Below are 14,464 nucleotides of genomic sequence, written 5' to 3'. Positions count from 1 at the left end.
ACTATATGGTAGTACAATTTAATGAGAACCGATAACGTGCATCCTTGGTTTCTTCGCAGGCTTCAAAAAGGTCATCTACTCGCTCACTGACCACTGCCAGTGATGCTTGACACAGCTGTTCTACTGAGTATCGTGTCTTTAACTGTTACCCTTCTGGGCTCCCCCAACATCCTAAAATGAAAGAGTAGAACTAGCATCTTCAAATTCCAACGCTTTCCAAGAAGTATCCATTTATTTACATTTATTAATATTTATTTATTTTTATTTAGTTATTTATATTTAATTGTCTACGATTATTCATTTGTTGTTACACTTTCATATTCAGGCTTGTCTGCTCATTACAGGTATACAAGCTCATTACATAGGCTCTAATACGTCCTTCTCAAGTCGGAATACGGATTGCACAAGATAGAGAAAGACATTACAAACATATATCCATGAGCTGTGGTGGCTCTGAGGATAAAGCACCCTCCTTCCTATGAGGTGAACCGAGTTCGAATCCTAGTGATGGCTGATGGATACGAATTCCACATCCGGCTCGCACCGACCACAGTGGTGATGTAAAATATCCACAATGGTAGACGGATCATGGATTAGAGTTCCCTTGCCGTCAGCCTAACCGTTGGAGGTTTTCGTGGTTTTCCTAATCATGTAATGCAAATGCGGGTTAGTTCCATTAAAACCTTCTCCACGGAGGGAAATTTCTAACAATATTTGATCCCTTATTTTCTGGATTGGGTTCGAAATTACAAGGCTACGGCGTTGAACATAAGTAGTCGTAAACCCAGGTCGGCTGTTCAACGACGGTTATAAAATAACATAGAACTCTCTGCTTTTCAAACTGAGGAGAGTTTTTAAATTTTTCTTCTTTGTATATACAAAGAAACCCACGTATATTAGGGAATTAATAAATTAATTCCTCTACTCCCATAAAAGATGCATACTACAGACACCATAGCTTGATCTATCCAAGTATTTTCAACTGGCTTAAAAGCATCATTTAAGCCCACTTTCCCCTAGTTCAGCAAATATATTTAAAAAATAAATAATTTACTGTCACCTAAATCTTATAAGCCATTCGTACCACAATGGACTGATCGTAAAGCACGGTTCCCAGTAGAACACTAAGGTCAAGGGTCACTAGCTGTGGTCAGTGTGCCACTTTGGGTGACCACTTTGATCAAACTAAGAAAGGGACCGAAGGTGTACGGTATTGGCCCTTGTTAAACTATTTTACCGTAAAGTGCTCGACTTCGTGCGCGGATTGTCGGGCTACCAAAGCGGGGGAGCCATTCTTTCTTCAGAGGATCAAAATTGTGATGGCATGTCTTCGAATCCTTCTTATCAATGTTTCCCAAACCGTCGCAAATAGCCCCCATTGTGCAACTCTAGTGTGACGTAAATAAACTATAACTGCTACTTACCAGTCATTAAAAAAACTGACAATTTAAATAAATCCTAGAAATGTAAACACACTATTATTACTTTCTTTAATAAAAAGATTAAAATTACCAAATAAATGGTAAAATGAATTACAATTCCGAAAGACCTTTCGACAAATTTATTATGACACCTTAAAGAATGGCAACAAAAACCATTTATTCGGTTAAATTTACTTTTCAGTTTTGTATTTTCACTAAATGTGTGGTAATAAGAATTATAATTTGGAAAACCAGAATTTCCGATGAACAGTTACCATACAAATAGAAAAGTTACGAAATGAGTGGTTAAAAATTTAAAAGGCGTATTGCTTTGTTTTATTACCATAATTATGATTTTTTCTTCGTCTTTTACGAGAAATGTCATTACCTTACAAGAACGTTAATTTTACCAGAATTTTTCCATGTAAGTTCATTATTTTTGATATAATGTTTCATTAAATAATAAATAACTGGTTTCCTAAGAAGTATGCAGCAAAAGTTACCTTTCCATCTCCTGACATATTTTTGAATAGATTACCTGGTAGTTAGACAATTTAAAACAGAATACGATAAAACATATGTCTCTTATTCTATGGCAAAAAGCATTGTTACTTTGAAAAGAAAACAACTATTTAATAAGTTTATCTTTTAAACTTTAAAGAAATATAGTATTTCAAATTTAATTAATACATTTCTTCCCATTATTATCTTCAACTATATTTTCTGTTTATTAGGCATTTATTAAATTAAAAAAAAGCTTACATTCCAAAATAACTGAAAATAAACGTGTAAGTTGAGCTTTAAATTGTTTAAAGCGAACGTTTCTCTTTTTCTCAGCTTTAGTAATTGCTTTAAAAAAATATTTAAAAGAGAGACGTAGAGTTATTTCTCAAATAAAAAGAATTTATCGCTGCATTAACTTAAATAAAGTTTTAAAAAACTGCTTTTAAGCTCTCTTTAAAAGAAAGTTAAGGGATATAAAGTCATAAAAACAATTTTATTTGAAACCAAAAAGAAGAAAATATTTCTTAGTAAGCAGCATCCTTAAAATTTAGTTTTCTGAGAATTATGTGGTTAAGTTTCTTTATTTTTAGAATGTTTGAACCTGAACTCTATTTTTTAAAAAGAAATGTATCGATTTTTGCCAAGCAGAAGATAAATCTTAGTATCTCTCTGTATTTAAAATCATAAGACGCTGTTCTTGCTTTTCCACTTTACGTTCAACTTCGTTCTGCTCAGCAAAAACTGTTAGATTTATACTCAGTTGCAAGTTAAGAAAAGACCATTGCAGTCCTGATTGCGGTATAGGATTTGAGTAATCATCCGCGACTGTATATAGTTCCGTTTTATTTCGTTATCAAACTATTCAAATATGCTTTTAAAACAATATAAAAGCTTTTAAAAGTTAAACACGTCAGAAAGAAATTTAATTAATTCTATATTTTACGTAATATATCATAGAATTATTTTAAAAAAAGGTTATAGTTTCATAGTCTTACTAGAACCCTAGACTTGGCGACCTATTTCGATAAATATGGAGAACATTCGTTCTTGAAAAAAGATGGCGTCTATGAATTTGCAAGAGCATTGGATTTGATTGGACCACTAAAAATGGCGCGTGCTAATAAATATACTGACATGCTCTTAATAATGCTGTTTTTGCAATCATTATTATACTAAAAAAGAATTCTTAAGAAATTATATAATATTTTTTTTTTATAATTTAACAAGACCTCGATAGCCAAATTGGTAGTTCGCTAGACTCCCGCTCTTGAGAAAAGAAGCTCGCATCCAAATGGCCGAAGACTAAATGTGTAGTAAATGGTGATTGGTGCACATTAAATCTGTCAGGTCACACTATCCTCCATGTTCCCATAGCAAATCGCTGGGATAGGTCGTTGGAGATTGATCGTTCAGGTCAAAATTACAATCTGCGAATAAATGAATGTTTGTATGAATGGTCCGCCTTATAAACGGGTATGACAGAAGTTGAATTCTTGGCCCTAGATGGCGCCACAGGGTAATCGCACCACCTGTGACGTACGACAACAACAATAATTCAACATGATAATATACAAAAGGTAAGATTTAAAATTAGAGCAAAATCCATTAAAAAATCTTTGACTGATAAAAATTCAATGAAATATTATTTTCCTATATCTATTGTTTACTATCTTTTCAATCAATTTCGTTTAAATTCCAACATTTAAAATTACTTTGTTTAGGACAATGTAAAAACTTTAAAACCCTGCAATGCGAAATCGTTTTGATCATAATTAAATAAACAAATTAATAAGTAGTTACTAAAATTTAATTTTACATAAAATTATGTTTTGGAACACAAGTTTTATAATTGAGTAGAAAACACCGATTCATTATATGTCATTTCGATATAATTTTCAAAACGTGTCGTCAATACGGAAGAGCAAAGGGGCCATTTCATAAATATTTTAAAATTCCTCAAAAAGCAAGGAGCAGAAACATTTCACTGCTCCCTTGACTAAATTATTGATTTCATATCTTCATAAGACTGCTTAGCATACAAATCCAATTGTAAATTCAAAACCTATTCAAAACCACTCGGACACTGTACTCAGAGCATCCATTGTGAAAGAATTGAGTTCTGTTCACAATAACATTTTAAAGCCCATGCTGTAAAAAGGGTCACTCAAATTTGAGCGAAAATTTGTCAAAATAGCACAGAAACTATTTGTCCAAAAACAATAATCGAATTTTAAAACCCTGTGTATTCAAAATTGAAACAGTGTACATTAATTTTTGAGCAAAAGGTATAGTCTCAAAAAATGATAAAATAAGTATATGCTGTTTCAGTTTTGAATACATGCTGTTCTTAAATGCCACTCTTTTGTACAATTTCGACGCATTTTTGCTTAATTTCGCGTAATCCTTTTTACTGTATATTAAGTCACAAATTAAGGAGTAACAACTTGTTCGGGAAATGAAGGTTGTTTTCAATGCAATGCTGAACACATTGTCCCCATCATAACGTTGACCTCGAAATTGTTTAGCTTTAACCTCTATGAACTCTTTGCCCAACAGTTGAATATTTTCTAAATAATCTTATTGTTATGTCAATATTCAGATTGTGATGTGTTTGTTTTACACACTGCACATTGTGTGAAATGTATTCGTCGAATTTATCTATAATACATAGAGTTGTGATAAAGATGAAAACAACGAATAACTCTGAAGATGGAAATACACTACCGCAAACAACTTCTAACAGTACCAAGATAGATCCATAGAGAAAATAGAGAAATATTACATAACATTGAGCAACAAATTTTTGGTTTCATTCGTACAAACACTTGATCTTGCATAGTTCTAATGAGAGGATTTCAAATATGAAATTAGTTTTGCCTTTAAACCTACAATTCGTTTTTAAAAATACATTTTTTGTAGAAGTTTAAAAACGTTATATACGACAGGAGGTCACGTAAGACAAACTTCAAGGGGAGTTAGAGAACGTCATCGCAATTAAAATTGCATAGGAACCCATGCCCGAAAATATAGTCATACGCCGCTAGGGGCGCTAAATTATTATGACTTGATTATTCGTGTGCTTCTGAACAGTCATAATAAGGAAGAGGCTCCAGTGGCGTATGGTGACATTTCTGCCTCCGCATCAAGAACAGAACTGATTTTGAGATTATCGTTATGATGGTGACATTAGTTCTCAAACAAATTGTTACTCATCCATCTAAGACTTTATACACTGTAAAAAGGGCTTCATGGAATTAGATAAAAATGTGTTAAAATAGCTAAAGAAAACAAATAATAATCGAATTTGAAAATGTCATGTATTCGAAATTAAAACAGCATATACACATTTTTAAACAATAGGCATAGTCTCAAAAGTGATGTGAAGGAAGAAATTTCGTCATTCACAGCTAGGGGCGTTTCTCTATTATTACTTGTTCAGAAGCATACGAAGAACCAGGTCATAATAGAGATGCGCCCCTAGTGGCGTATGATGAAAATTTTGGGCATGGTTTCTTATGCTATTTTAATCCTAATGACGTCCCCTTAATCCCCCAGAAGTTGCCTCACGCTACCCTCTGTTATATATAACTTTTTAAGCCAGTACACTTAGACTAAAAGTACCCTTCAAAAAAACTAAAGCTTGTAGAAAGAAACAGATTGCAGATTTAAAATCAGCTACACGAAAGTTCCTAAAGATCTGTTAAGAAATCTCATACAACAAAAGTTTAATCTGTTTAATCAATTAAGTTACAACTTGAAGTTAATGCAGGAAAAATAGACCGATGAGAGATGTTGCTGTTAATCAGAAACTTACTTGTTTTTTCTTGATTAAGAATTTTTAAATGTTACTATTGCATAAAAATTTAGTTTAATTTAATGCACCAGAAACATTTTAATACCTAATCTTTTTATACTTTAATTTCATAATTTTATTTCAACATAAAAATTTCTCTTTAAACTAATTTCAACGTCTTCCTCACTTAGTAAAAAAAAAATTTTAAATAACATTTTTCAAGAGTTTTTACATTAAAAAAATTTTTTTTTACGCCTTCTATATAACTTTCAAGAAACATTCACTTGGATAAAAAGTTTAGTTCCTTTCACATTACTCAATTATTTTTTAAATTAAATATAAATTAATATGATGTTTTAGAAACGTACGTTCACAAAAAAAAACAAGAGAAAAAAATGTCAGCATTGGAAAAATATATTTTCAAAAATGTGAAAGGTATCCAGTTATAATAATATGTTCAGTGTCAAGACGAAAAACGTTGTTTGCCTTTTATGAATATCTGTTTTTTCTTCTTCATTTCTCAAAAAAATTTACTTTTTGTCTGTTGATATAAAAGTTTTTTTTTTTACTGTTGCATAAACTGAGACATTTCAATGTCTGAATTTAATGCTTTAAACCAACAATTTAATTATTTAAAAATAACATCTATTATTGTTATATCAATTAACTGTTTATCGCTATTCATGTTTTCAGAAATTTCGTTAAGAAAATTTAAAATAATTTTTCACTTTTGATATTTATTTTAGAGGAATCTTTTCAGAAATATTACTTTTAAAAACTAAAAATAACTTTTGGGTTTTTCAATGTTATTTTTGCAAATTCGCAAATCGTTTCAAGAATATAAAGTAACAAATGATGATTTTGCAAACAATGGAAAATAAACTTAATCTAAGAGTCGAGATGCATGTCACAAAAATTTAACAGGTAATTACAAAATTCGTGATAAATTTTAATACTCGAAAGACTGAACATTGCTATATACCGTGAAAGAAATCCTAAAAGGGTCAGTGTGGTCCTTAAAAGTGTTTTTTCTTTTGCGTGTGTAGATCGAGTGGATAATTGAAATCTTAAAATATAACCATAATTAATTTAATAGGATATATATTAGAGACACGGCTGTCGAAATTCTATGGTATTTATTCGATTTGATAGACGAAAATATTTATTAAATGGAACACTGACGATCAAGTTATACATTAGTTTCTTGGTTAATTGAGTTTCTTTTTCTCTATAAATAGTAATTGAAGACATATTGAAATACTCTTGCTTTTTTTCAATGAAATTGGAGATCCTTACATCGATGAAAGGGTACTTTGTACCCAAACCTAACTGGGGTTATGGATTATCTACCAAAATATATTAGGGGCCACTATTCCTATCCTTCTTCTGACTCGTCCCTTCCTTCTTCTGACTCGTCCCTTCCTTCTTCTGACTCTTCCACAATCCTTTTTCTGACTCTTCCCATCCTTCTTTTGACTCTTCCTATCCTGCTTCTGACTCTTCCCATCCTTCTTCTGACTCGTCCCTTCCTTCTTCTGACTCTTCCACAATCCTTTTTCGGACTCTTCCCATCCTTCTTCTGACTCTTCCTATCCTGCTCCTGACTCGTCCCTTCCATCTTCTGACTCTTCTGTTCCGTCATCAATAAACAGTTAGTTTTAATAATTGTTTTAAATCGTCTGCCGAAATAATAACTGCAACTCCAGCTGGTTGCTAGGCAACCAAACGACTTTTTCTTATTATTAATGTTTTTGTTTATCGTTCGTCTCTGTATGTCTGTGGAAATAAAAGAATGTAAAAGCTAACATAATGGTGCCGAAATACTCAACCTTACTACGGACCAGGATTTGAAAGAAAAAAATTACGTTCCTGCGTTTAAAGAGGTGAGAATTTATTTACGAAACTTCATTTTTATTTCCTTTCCACTTAATAAGAATGACTTCAACACAAAATGATTCGGCTGACAAAATGGCACTATTGAAGCGCAAACGTAGAACAATTCGAGCCAATATTACTCGCTTCATTAGCCAACTAAAGGACACTTTAAATTCTACCTCGAATGCCGATATTGAATTCTCTTGTAGTCGTCTTGCCGAAGTACTTAATGACATGGAAATAGTGGATAATGATATACACATATTACTTTCGGATGCAGAATACGAAATTGATGTAGTGCAATGCCAAGAGTATACGGATAACGCCAAGCGTGCGATTTTTGATGCAAATCGTGCAATAAAAGAAAATCAAAACAAGAATGAGACTGTAGATTCACCAAATGTTACTAACTTTCCGATTCAAAATGTGAATTCTGTGTCACCACAACAAAATGTAAAACTACCGACAATAAAATTAGAGCCCTTTCGTGGCGACGTTGAACAATGGCAATGCTTTTGGGAACAATTTAAAACGTCTGTAGACGATAATCCAAATCTATCATCAATTAATAAACATGTTTTTCTCAGAGGATATTTAGAAGATGAACCAAAACGATTGGTTGATGGTATAAGTATTATTGCAGATACATATGAAACCACTAAGAAGCTACTTATTGACAAATATGGTGATAAAAATAGAATCATTCAATCTCATTTGGATTTTTTGGAGAATTTAACGCCAATCCGAAATCCATCGCCAACATCACTGAATGAAGTCTATATTGAATGCAACAGAAGGTTACAGGCTCTACGTGCTTTGGGCGAAGACATTGACGCATACGGTAGAGTTTTATCTCCTAAAATTTTACGTGCATTCCCTGACGATATTTGTTGCCGATGGGTTATTCATGCGAAACGCCAAAAAATTTCAGAAGGTGATATCACACAACTAATACATTTTCTCGCCGAAGAAGTGGAAGGGGCCCTTACAACAAGCAAGATTAAAGGTCTTATGTCTTCCGATTACTCCTTAAAATCCACATTAGAAAACTTCAATGTAAATTCCAAGCCAATTACTAAAAGTACGAAACCTTCACCATTCTGTCCCTTTTGCGAAACTGCCGGACATTGGCCTCAACAGTGCGACTCTGTGACAGATATAGACACACGAATACAGAAATTAAAAACTACGAATAGATGTTTTTTGTGCGCTGGACGAGGGCACACAAAACAGAGCTGTCCTCGTAAGGAAAGGGCTTGTTGTGTGAAATGCAAGAAAAAGCATCATGTTTCAATTTGTAAGAACAGTATTGATCACCCAGGTACAATGTCTACTCACAAGATCTATATTGCAACACCGAACACTGTGCATTTGCAAACTGCAAGAGTTTTATATACTGGTGCTACAAGATTGACTCGTTGTCTTCTGGATGGAGGTAGACAGTCTAGTTTCATTCATAATGATCTTGTTGATAGTTTGAAATTAGAAGTTATTTCTACTAAACCACTGGAAGTGCATGGATTTGAATCTACAGCAAATGTTTCCTATATGAGACGAAAAGTAAAGTTTAAACTATCGAGCATTTGGAATCAGTCTTCAGTCAATATTGAAGCATTTGAAAGTTCCAATGAATACACGTCCCATCCATCTGCTCCACCTGCTGTTTCACGCCTGGCATTCCAGAAAAGAATGAAACTAGCTGACCCGTACGATAATTTACAAAATCTGCCTATACAAGTTTTGATTGGTGCTGATTTCTACTGGCAAGTATTGAATCCTAAAGCTCCAGTTATGCTGTCAGAATCACTTGCATTGGTTCCGTCACATTTCGGGTGGATTCTAAGTGGACCTCGATCATGCACAACTATATCCAATGTAGCTACTGTAAGCTACCTCAACACATTCACTCAACAAGAACCTATCAATGAAAGTGTACGTTGCTTCTGGGACTTGGAAACAATTGGGATTACCATTTCCCAGGATAGAGAAATGTCTAAACACGATTCGACTGTTTTGAAGAACTTTCGTGACTCATTTAAATTAGTTGATAATCGTAGGGTCTTATCATTACCTTGGAAAGCGATGGTCTCAACATTACCAACAAACAAAACTACTGCTGAGAACAGATTTCAATCACTGAAAAAAAGACTGACATCAAATGAATATTTGAAGACACAATACGAAAAATGCATGTTGAATTACATTGATCAAGGACATGTTGAAGTTTGCCCATCTGCAGATGAAACTGAAAACACCGAGTACTATCTGCCACATCATGCAGTGAAAAAGCAAGATGATATAAAGTGGCGAATCGTCTTTGACGCCTCATCACATGCTCCAGGCATGCCATCATTAAACGACTCTTTAGAAGTTGGTCCCAATCTTCTACCTGAGACTGTTGGTTGTCTTCTACGATTTCGACTGCATAAATTTGCCCTAACCTGTGATGGTAAACAAGCTTTCCTACAATTGGTTTTGCATCCAAAGGACAGAGATGCAACGAGATTCTTCTGGTACAAAAAAAAGAAGGGCTCTTTTAAAACAGCTACATTTACAGATGAAGTAACTACATACAGATTCACTCGCTTACCATTCGGATTGTCTTGCAGCCCTTTTCTGTTGTGTGCTACTACGCGAGAACTAGCCTCTAACCATATAAATGACTTCCCTACTTCTGCAGCACTCTTAGATAAACACCTATATATGGATGATTTTGTGGTTAGTCTAGAAACTAAATCACAAATAATGGTATTACAAAAGGAAATCAAGGATTTGATGTTACTCATAAAACTACCGATGGAGAAATGGGCTACTAACTCTTTGAAGCTTCAACACTTACTGGAAACTAACAAAGATAATTTTAAGACCGAAACTACAGTTTTAGGCCTAGGATGGAACACGAAAACTGATACTTTGAGTAACACTTTCAAGACTTCACTCTGTGCTTCTCCAGATAAGCCACTTTCTAAGAGGTGGTTACTCCGCTGTGTTGCAAGTTTATACGATCCCTTAGAACTGTTTACACCATTCACGATAATTGGAAAGATACTCTTTCAAGATACTTGGATTCTTGGAATCGATTGGGATGAAATTTTGCCGACAAACTTGGCAACTGTGTGCCATACAATTACAACCCAGATCGATGCCATTTGCTCAAAAGAAATTCCTCGTTACATAGGAATTTCATCGCTTGATTCCTTTAATATTCATATGTTCTGTGATGCATCTGAGCGAGCATATAGTGCAGTTTGTACATAGTTACCTCTCATAATAATCAATCAAGTATCCATTTAGTATGCAGCCGCAATAGACTTGCACCTATAAGGAAAGTTAGTCTTCCACGCATAGAGCTTTTAGCAGCTGTGATTGGTACCAGACTGCTGAAATATTTTTGCAATGAAACCGGATTGTCTCCATCTACTGCCACATTATGGAGCGACTCTGAAGTCACCCTTGGTTGGATTCGGGGTAATCCCAACAGGTGGAAAACCTTTGTGTGCAACAGGGTAACAGAAATCATTTCATACACTGACCCTTCACAGTGGCGGCATTGCCCGGGACAAGACAACCCAGCGGACAAACTATCAAGAGGCGTTCCTCCATCTACACTGAAAGACCTCAACATCTGGTGGAACGGGCCCACTTGGCTGACTGAACCCACAGAAAGCTGGCCAGATTCGAAAACAGATTACTCTCATAATTTGGAGGTAAAGAAAAATAAAGAAATTCAAACATTTCATGTTACTGCTTTTCAACCCATCATCGACGCAAAAGACTACAGCTCCTACTTCAGACTGCTACGTGTTACTGCATGGATTCTGCGTTTTAACTCGAACTGTAGATCTCAAGGCCGGAGAACTTGACACTGCAGAAATATATGATGCTAGAAATTACTGGATACAAGTGGTTCAGAAAGAGTCATTTCCGTTAGAATACGAAGCTTTATCAACATCCAAGTCACTACCAAAAAATTCAAAGATTACAAAATTGAACCCATTATTTGAAAACAAATTAATACGTATTGGTGGCAGATTACAGTTTTCGAGTTTATCAGAGTCCCAAAAACATCCAATTTTGCTGGACGGATCTCATCATTTCACAAGTCTGATGATACGTCAAACACATATCAAAATGCATCACCTAGGTGTTAGAATAGTGCTTTCAGAACTACGCTCAAACTTTTGTATTCTACGAGGCCGCCAAGCCATCAAACAAGTGGTTTACAAATGCCTACCATGCAAGATGTCACGAGCAATTCGCTGCACTCAAATTTAAGCTCCTCTATCAGCTGATAGAATAAATCCAGTTACACCATTTTTCACCACAGGAATAGATTTTGCTGGTCCCGTACATGTTCGCACTTTGAATCCTTCAGACACAGCTTACATTGTACTGTTTACCTGTGCAACGACCAGAGCCATACATCTCGAACTTGTGTCAGATCTTTCGACAGACAAGTTTCTGTTAGCATTGCAGCGATTTGTGGGTCGTAGAGGACTACGACATACCATTTATAGTGATAATGCTGCTACGTTCCACGCTGCAAATAAGGAGCTAATACTTCTATGGAACACTCTTACATCTACTGAAGTGCAACAGTTTTACGCTCATAATAGCATAATTTGGAAGTTCATCGTACACAGAGCGGCTTGGTGGGGAGGTTGGTGGAAGCGCCTAATCGGATTAGTGAAAAATTTTCTTCGTAAATCTCTTGGTCGGGCACTATTGGATAAAGAAAATTTATCAACTGTACTAGTAGGGATAGAAGCCGCCCTTAACAGCAGACCCATTGCATATGAAGAGGGAGATGAAGACAATACGGAAGCCTTGACTCCGGCACATTTCCTAACGGGTAGAAACTTAACATCCATACCCACAAATCCGAATAACAATCCAAGACTTACGAAACTCTCCAAACAACAACAAGACGTGTTGGATATATTTTGGAAAAGATGGTCCAAAGAATATCTGCTGCAACTTCACTCTTATCACCAAGTTCGCAATATTCATAAATCCTTCAACATCCGTGCAGGAGATCTTGTGCTACTACAAGAAGACGTCAGACCCAGACACATGTAGAAGAAAGCCCGAATTACCAATCTAATTAAAGGGCGTGATGGGGAAATCCGAACATGTGTGTTAAGAGTGAATGGAAATACTATAACTCGACCTATACAGCTGGTCATCCCTCTTGAGGTTGACCAGGGTGGGGAGGATGTTCCGTCATCAATAAACAGTTAGTTTTAATAATTGTTTTAAATCGTCTGCCGAAATAATAACTGCAACTCCAGCTGGTTGCTAGGTAACCAAACGACTTTTCCTTATTATTAATGTTTTTGTTTATCGTTCGTCTCTGTATGTCTGTGGAAATAAAAGAATGTAAAGGCTAACATCTTCCACAATCCTTTTTCTGACTCTTCCCATCCTTCTTCTGACTCTTCCTATCCTGCTCCTGACTCTTCCCATCCTTCTTCTGACTCTACCCTTACTTTTTCTGAACCTTCATCTTCTGTATACAAGCTCCAATAAGGCTAACACATGAATGACTAAATAGGAACTTAAATTGGATCAAATTATGAAAAAAACAGAAACACTCAATTCATTCAATAAGTTATTCTAGAACATAATTAAATGAGAGGGGCCCTAATGGCCGTTTTTCTAGTGTTCCTTCAGGGTTGCCACGGTCTGGAAAAAATTTAAAAAGTGTTGCCAAAAGTTTTATGAGATAATCATAAATTTTACAGCCCTAAAATTTCACGTCACTTTTAGGAATTCGGTTGGTCAGTTGCAACACAAATAATTAATTTTCAAATATTTTTGATAGATGGAAATTAGTTAAAACATTTTGATTCCTTGATGGTTTATTACCAGTTCTGGAATTTTTCTGGAAAGTGGCAACATTGTCACAGGGTTGAAAAGAATTTATTACGTGTCTGGTTTAATTATACAAAAGAACCTGCACATCAAAAAAAGAATTAAAAACTATCTATGTAAAAAGTTGCCCCTTTTTTAAGCTATGACTAACATTTTATTTGATCGAGTACAGAAAAAAAAGCAGCGAACATAATATAACTGGATCTGAGCCAACCTGAATAACATGGACCTACTCTATAAGATACGCACTAAAAAATTGTTGGGGTACACGTATCATGTTACTGATACTACAGCAACTAGGTTGCACTATTTTTCTGTTACCCGATTGAAAATCGCTTAACTTTCTTTAAATTAAAAAAAATCGTCACTGATGCCATCAGCTTCAATGAATGCATACAGAAGTAATTAGAAAATTAATAAATTATTTTATTATATAAGTTTCATTCCTTTCATGACACCTAATGTCTAAAGTTCGAAATTGAGTCACAGTGGCTCAGGAGATAGAGCATTCAAATCCTGGTAAGTTGACCCAGGTTCGAACCCCAGCGGTAACTGCCTGGTACGAATTCTGATCCCCGCTAGTACCGACTACAATGCTGACGTAAAATATCAGTGGTAGACGGATCATGAGTTACAATTCCCATGAAGTCGGGCTAACCGTGGGAGGTTTTCCTCTTCATATTAACCAAATTCTAATGTAAAATATCCACAATTGCAGACGGATCATTAGGTAAAATCCCCTTGCCGTCAGGCTAACCATGGTAGGTTTTCGTGGTTTTCCTCACCATGTAACGTAAGTGCTGGGTAGTTTCATCAAAAAGTCTCTTACGAAGACTAGTTAGTCCCAATGCTTGATCAAAAAATCAGCAGCTTATAAAATAAAATAATGCTAGAAATTTTCTCTACAAATGATTTCCTAATTTTAAACCTCCAAAGGAACTCTTAGAAATACAATGTAACGTAAGAAACCATATAAAGATTCCTATTTCAACAAAAA

The 14,464-nt window shown here is 34.9% G+C and overlaps 1 protein-coding gene across 1 annotated transcript; it reads left to right on the top strand.

Annotated features, from left to right (window-relative positions):
• Nucleotides 1-7,653: 7,653 nt before the first annotated feature.
• LOC139426731 (uncharacterized) lies at nt 7,654-12,672 on the top strand. The gene is made up of 3 exons (XM_087152810.1): nt 7,654-10,843; nt 10,888-11,430; nt 11,870-12,672. The coding sequence occupies exons 1-3, from the start codon at nt 7,654-7,656 to the stop codon at nt 12,670-12,672; spliced, it is 4,536 nt and encodes a 1,511-aa protein (XP_087008936.1).
• Nucleotides 12,673-14,464: the final 1,792 nt, after the last annotated feature.

This window comes from Parasteatoda tepidariorum, chromosome 10 (genome assembly GCF_982258835.1).
Source record: "Parasteatoda tepidariorum strain Cologne lab strain chromosome 10, Ptep-v5.0, whole genome shotgun sequence".
Classification (NCBI taxonomy): domain Eukaryota; kingdom Metazoa; phylum Arthropoda; class Arachnida; order Araneae; family Theridiidae; genus Parasteatoda; species Parasteatoda tepidariorum.
Note: the sequence above shows the minus strand (reverse complement) of the source record. Positions and strands in the feature narration are given on the sequence as shown.